At 53.0% G+C, this 6,903-nt stretch overlaps 1 protein-coding gene across 1 annotated transcript in view; it reads right to left on the reverse strand.

Moving 5' to 3' along the window:
- The window catches only part of LOC107115619 (zinc finger protein 777-like), a gene marked incomplete at its 5' end in the record, with an annotated part of 24,381 nt that overhangs the window by 2,063 nt on the left and 15,415 nt on the right, over positions 1 to 6,903 (reverse strand). Inside the window, 2 exons of the mRNA XM_015417359.1 lie at positions 6 to 1,166; positions 6,262 to 6,513. Of these exons, the coding sequence (XP_015272845.1) occupies positions 6 to 1,166; positions 6,262 to 6,513 (1,413 nt within the window). The remainder of the gene's footprint in view (positions 1 to 5; positions 1,167 to 6,261; positions 6,514 to 6,903) is intronic.

The raw sequence follows: 6,903 nt of genomic DNA on the forward strand, positions 1-6,903 counted from the left end.
GGGGCTCGGGTGGGTGGGTGGGCAGGCGGGGGGCAGCCCTCTTTCCCCCATGTGTGTCCGCAAGTGGTATTTGAGGGACTGTTTGTAACGGAAGCACTTGGCGCATTCCGTGCAGGGGTAGGGCCGCTCCCCCGTGTGTGCCCGCTGGTGCTCCAGCAGGTGGTGTTTCTGGGTGAAGTTCTTCCCGCACTCGGCACAGTGGTAGGGACGCTCCCCGGTGTGGATGCGCTGGTGCTCCAGGAGGTGGTGCTTCCGGATGAAGCCCTTGCCGCACTCGCCGCAGGCGTGGGGGCGCTCGCGGGTGTGGACCCGGTAGTGGTTGGTCAGCTTGGACTTCTCGCTGAAGGTTTTGTCACACTGACTGCACTTGTAGGGCCGCTCACCCGTGTGAGTCCGCTGGTGCCGCAGGAGGTGCGAGGGCCGGCTGAAGGCCTTGCCGCACTGCGGGCAGATGAAGGAGAGCTCGCTCTTCCCCGCGTGCACCCGCTGGTGCATGGCCAGCGAGATCTGCAGCCGGAAGCTCTTGCGGCACTCCCCGCAGGAGTACGGCCGCTCGCCCACGTGCGTGATCTGGTGCTTGCTCAGGCTCGACTTGTGGCTGAAGCTGCTCTCGCACTCGCTGCATTTGTAGGGCTTCCCAGGGGGCGGAGGGGGCCTGGGCTGCGGCTTGAGGCTGCGCTTGTCGGGGAAGGCCCCCCCGCGGCGGGGGGGAGGCGCGACCCGCCGCGCCGTGTGCAGTCGCTGGTGCAGGAGGAACTGCTGCTTGATGCGGAAGCTGAGGTCGCACACGTGGCACTCGTAGGGGCCCTCCTTGAGGTGGTTCCGCTGGTGGATGATGTAATTGATCCGCAGCATGAAGCTCTTGCCGCACTCCGGGCAGATGTACGGCCTCTCTCGCGTCCGGTTCCTCTGCTGCAGGGTCACCGGCCTCGCCTCCACGCTACTGTCCCTCTCGCACAGCGGGGCGCAGATCCCCACCGTCGCTCTGGGGGGCTTCTTTGCGACCCGCTGGTCTTCCCGAATCGCCTCTGGGTTGCAATTCAGCGAGCACGGGGGCTCGGCTCGCGAAGAGAAGAGGCCGCGGGGCTCTAAGTTCACGGGGTCTTCCTCCTCCTCCTCCTCTTCCTCCTCCTCTTCCTCCTCCATCTTGATCACGATTCCGTCATCTTAAGGGGGAAGCAAAATGAGCCATCAGGGGCCTTAGTAATACGCCGCCAATTGTTTTTGTAAGGAGCTGCCTCTTAACATTAGTTGGGCGTTTACCTGGAATAAGGCACACCCCACAGAAACTCCTAGCACAAAACTGCTAAGGCATCATTCACAAAACACAACCAAAATTATTCATAAGTAGTCAGCAATAATTAAACAACACTTAGCACCGTAAAAATACTAAAGGTAATGTCACTGAGTAACATCTCTGGAATCCATTTAAACCAAGGGTGCCAGGTTAGGCCCTCAGAGGGCTTCTATCAGGCCCACAGTGGAACTGGCTGTCTCCTGCTTCTTCTTCCAGTTCTGCTGCTGCTGCGTCGTTATAGGTTTGCAGCTTACAGATACACACCTGAACAGCATACTCAAGATTGTGACAGCACAGACATTTTGAGGCAATCATTCAGGGCAAGAGGTGTCAGTTATCACCAGACACTGCTAAATAAACAAAATATTGCAAGAGTGCTGATGTTTTAAGCATGTTTTTATTTTAAGTTAAAAAAACCCTTTCTGTTTGTGTCCTTTATAAAGTTTCTATCTCGGCTACCTGGCATTACATTTTATGACACACCTGGCCCGGCCCGGCCCAACAAGGTCTCATTTATATCAGATACGGCCCCCATTACAAATGAGTTTGACACCCCTGATTTAGACAATCCAGTAAGTGCACAAAATAGAAGTAAAAAGTCAATGGAGGAGACCAAGAACAAAAGTCATGTACACAATCACATTTAGGTGGACCAAGCACTTTTTCACTCAGCGCTGAAGACGAGACAAACAGCCAGTGTGTATGTGTGTGTGTGGGGGAGGAGTCCTAGAGCGGAGGCCCTGCCTCAGGACCAGCCTATCTCTGGTACCACCTGCCTCACCCCCAGAGCACGGCACACACAATAATGTCTTTGCAGATGGTCCAGCTGATGGGCGAGGTCATATGGAGAAAAAGAGGTCTATTTCAGGGCTGAAATCAGCGTTTTATTTTTATTGCCTTGACTGCAATTCTATTCTGCACGTTGAACCGGTCTATTTTAGGTGCCGTATTTGGATTTCATCCCTGACCTGGATAGCCGAAGCGAGCCTGATCTCGCCAGATCTTGGAAGCTAAGGGCGGTCGGCCCTGGTCAGTGCTTGGAAGGGGAGGTCAGAAATTCAATAAATTCAGTGGCAAACCACCTGTGACTATTTTTGGCCGTGACCTGGATGGTCCAGACTAGCCGTTTCCTCAGATCTCAGAAGCTAAGCAGGGTCAGGCCTGGTGAGTACTTGGATGGGAGGCCTCCGAGGAAGCCCAGGGTTGTCACGCAGAGGCAGGCAAAGAACGTAAGCACATCAGAGAAGCCAGTGTTGGATCAGGCCAGTGGCCCACCCAGTCCAACACTCTGTTGTCACACAGTGGCCAGAAATACCAGGTGCCATCAGGAGGTCCAGCAGTGGGGCCAGGATACTAGAAGCCCTCCCACTGTTGCCCCCCCCCCCCCAAAGCACCAAGAATACAGAGCATCCCTTGCCCCAGACATAAGACCATAAGAGAAGCCAATGTTGGATCAGGGCAATGGCCCATCCAGTCCAACACTCTGTGTCCCACAGTGGCCAAAAATACCAGGTGCCATCAGGAGGTCCAGCAGTGGGGCCAGGATACTAGAAGCCCTCCCACTGTTGCCCCCCCCCCCCCAAAGCACCAAGAATACAGAGCATCCCTTGCCCCAGACATAAGACCATAAGAGAAGCCAATGTTGGATCAGGGCAATGGCCCATCCAGTCCAACACTCTGTGTCCCACAGTGGCCAAAAATACCAGGTGCCATCAGGAGGTCCAGCAGTGGGGCCAGGATACTAGAAGCCCTCCCACTGTTGCCCCCCCCCCCCCAAAGCACCAAGAATACAGAGCATCCCTTGCCCCAGACATAAGACCATAAGAGAAGCCAATGTTGGATCAGGGCAATGGCCCATCCAGTCCAACACTCTGTGTCCCACAGTGGCCAAAAATACCAGGTGCCATCAGGAGGTCCAGCAGTAGGGGCAGGACAGCAGAAGCCCTCACACTGTAGCCCCCATCCCCCCAAGCACCAAGAAGACAGAGCATCCCTTGCCCCAGACCGAGAGTTCCTATCTATACCTTGTGGCTAAGAGCCACTGATGGACCTCTGCTCCATATGTTTATCCAATTCCCTCTTGAAGCGGTCCATGCTTGTAGCCGCCACCACCTCCTCCTGTGGCAGTGAATTCCATGTGTTAATCCCTCTTTGGGTGAAGAAGGACTTCCTTTTATCTGTTCTAACCCGACTGCTCAGCAATGTCATGGAGTGCCCACAAGGAGTTCTTGTACGGTGAGAAAGGGAGAAAAGGCCTTCTTTCTCGACCTGCTCTGAGGTCAAACCACCTCAGAGCATCTCCTGCCCTGAAAACCCTACGGATCCCCTCTTTCTCACCCTTCAGGGACTCGAGATAGATCATCCATATTTGAAACGATAAATCACAGAACGCAGTCTGCCTAAAGAGCGTGAGCCAGCATAGTGCAGTGGTAAGACCGCTAGACTAAGAGCTGGAAGGCACAGCTTCGGATCGCCACGCTGCCGTGGAGGCTCACAAGGTGACCTTGGGCCAGTGCCACGCTCTCCACCTCACAGGGCTGTTGTGAGATTAAAACAGAGGAGAGGAGAATAATGTCAGCTGCTTTGGGGTCCCCATGGGAGAGAAAGATGGGGTACAAATGAAGTAAGTAAATAAAGCCTAAAACAGTGGCTCCATTCTAACACAAGACACTAGAAACTACACTACTTTATTTAGTAAACTACTAAACCCTAAGCTACTGAGCCAAAATTGCTGATTTGACGGGGGGGCCGGGGAGTAACCCTATCACAATTCAGGGATACAACTTCCTCTTCAGGCCAGGAGTCTGCAATCTCCTGCTTCTCCTCTAATGCGATTTATGCCATCACGTGTCAACAATGCCCTTCCACCCTCCACATTGGAAAAACAGGCCAGTCCCTTCAACAAAGAATTAATGGACATAAGTGTGACACTGGGAACCACAACGTTCAAAAACCAGTGGGGGGAACAATTTAACCTTCCAGGACATCCAGTTGCTGACCTAAAAGTAGCATTTAAGAACATAAGAACATAAGAGATGCCAATGTTGGACCAGGCCAAAGGCCCATCCAGTCCAACACTCTGTATCACACAGTGGCCAGAAATACCAGGTGCCATCAGGAGGTCCACCAGTGGGGCCAGGACATTAGAAGCCATCCCACTGTTTTATTTTCTTTTACAAAGGAATTTCAAAGGGAAATTAGAAAGAGACAATTCTGAATTGCAACTGACAATGAAACCCAAGACAATGCATCCACTTGGACTGAATCAAGACCTAGGTTTCCTGTCTCATTACCAATGCTGATTTCTCCACACCTATTAGCCTGCCGCATAGCTCACCTAAATCCAATCACGCCTGCTATTGTCATTCACCTGCTATAGTCATTTGCCTGCTAATGTCATTCAAAATCACTCCACTTTCCAATAAATAGGACAGATGGACTCCCATTCTAGGTGCATCTGAAGAAGTGAGCAGTGACTCACAAACGTTCCCACCCTGCCACATATTTTGTTAGTCTTTCAGGTGCTACTGGACTCTTGCTCTTTTCTATTGCTACAGACAAATACGGCTACCCATCTTGCTCTATCTCCATGTTGACAGTTTTGCTGAAAGTAAGAATGTACATGCAGGAATCCTGTAAGGACTTGTGGAAGGCCCTCCCCTTTCTCCTGTATCCCTTTTCCTCTTTCAGCAGCCCCCACATCCTCTCCCCTTTCCCTGCCTCCTTCTCCCCACCCACCCACCATTCATCTGCTCCCCACAATCCTGAGCTTCATTTATTATTCATGTCCTCCATTTGTATCCCACTTCTCTTCCCAACAGAGACCGGAAGCAGCTGACAGCAATTCTCCAGTACTCGGTTCTATCCTCATAACAGCCTTGCGAGGTAGGCTACGCTGACAGAGAGAGTGAGTGGGTCAAGCTCACCTGACAAGCTTCCAAGGCACAACTGGGAATTCAGACCTGGGTCTCCCAGGCCCTACCCTGAGACTCTGACCACTAGGCCACACTGGAGGTCAGTTTTGCTTCCTTCACTCCCCCTGGCAGCATCTCAGTTTTGCTTCCTTCACTCCCCCTGGCAGCATCTCAGTTTTGCTTCCTTCACTCTCCCTGGCAGCATCTCCCTGGGCAAAGTCTGACCAAGTTGCAAAAGTCATATGGTAGCAACTTACTCAGGTGAGGTGGCCCAGCCAAGTTACATGAGTTGGGCCCAGGTGAACTGTGTGTCTACAAGTCATCTGGGAGTCGCCGCCACCACACCTGGGTGAGTTGAGCAAATTCCGTGGTAGCAAGTTGCCCAGTGGCTGCTGTTGGCCCTGACCTCAATGAGTCCTCCCTCCAGTGCAGGGAGGAGGAAAGGAGGGGTTGACTAGGAGGCCAAAACAGCCCTGGAAAGGGCCCTGCCCTCTCCTGCCTATTACGGACAGAAACCAAGACTGGAAAGCTGACAGTATGGTGGTTGCCCGGCAACCCCCCAAATGGCCACTAAGATCTCAGAGGGTATTCATTTTTTGAAACCACAGGCACTTCTGTTATTGGAGGGGGGGGCTTCCCCCCCCCATGTTGTTGTTGTTTTAGATTTCAGATTTTCCTGCAAACCTGGGTCTTAGACTAAGGTTTGTAGAATGTTCTGTCTTGTCTCTTCATGGCTCCAGTCTCTGGATTCAAGGATCCACCTCTATGGTCATGTTGAGAACTAGATGTACTGATGATGATGTAGGGGGGTGGGGGGAAAGACACGGGATCCCTACAAACAACACCCAGTCCATCCATGGATGCCCTGAGGGGCCACGGGCACACTCTCTCAGTCTCAGGTCTCTGTTTGCCTCAGATCAAGACAGGCCTTGTAGAGAAGTCCTGAGGACGAGCGACAAGGGCTGGGGTATTTGTCCATAGCCAGAGATGGGCTAGAAGCGGGGGGCGGGGGGGAGAGAAAAGTTCCTCCATTGCTTGACAAGGACTTACCCGTACAGCTTCCGTGTTGCACAGTGACTCTCTTGATTTCCCCAAAACCCCCGTACTCGCTCACTTCCTCCAGGCTGTTCCCTGCAAAGTTTCCAGGAGGCGGCGTCGCGCTGTACGGACTCTCGCAGGGGGCGTCTTGGTCCAGGCCCTGGAAATCCCCCTCTGAACTCCCCGACATCTGGTGTCGCTCCAGGTCTTCCGGGCAGTCGTCGGAATGGGGCTCCTCTGTTTTGATCACCACCCTTAGGCCAGCTGGAAGCGAGAGAAGGTTGTTTTTTAAAAAAAAATATTGCAAGAGAAAGTCTATTAAGACTGGAAGGCTGACAACATTGCAGTTGCCTAGCAACCCCCCCAAACGGACACTCAGATCTCAGAGGGTATTCATTGCTTAAAGCTTCTACCAGCTGCAGGGCTGGGGTTGATGTCCACACTTTTCCACGTTCTCAGGAGCCCCCCCCCCCCCATTTGTGTGCCAGCTAGAGCATCAGCAGAACCAGGGCTATTCTTGGGCAGGAACGCACAGGAACGGAGTTCCGGCTGGCTCCCAAGTTGGCCACGCCCAGCAGGAACTCATTAGCATAACAGGCCACACCCAACAGCAGAAACTCATTAGGATTGGCTACATGAGGGGTGTGTGGCCTG

The sequence above is a fragment of the Gekko japonicus genome, unplaced genomic scaffold (genome assembly GCF_001447785.1).
Source record: "Gekko japonicus isolate JY-2015 unplaced genomic scaffold, Gekko_japonicus_V1.1 scaffold3847, whole genome shotgun sequence".
Lineage (NCBI taxonomy): Eukaryota > Metazoa > Chordata > Lepidosauria > Squamata > Gekkonidae > Gekko > Gekko japonicus.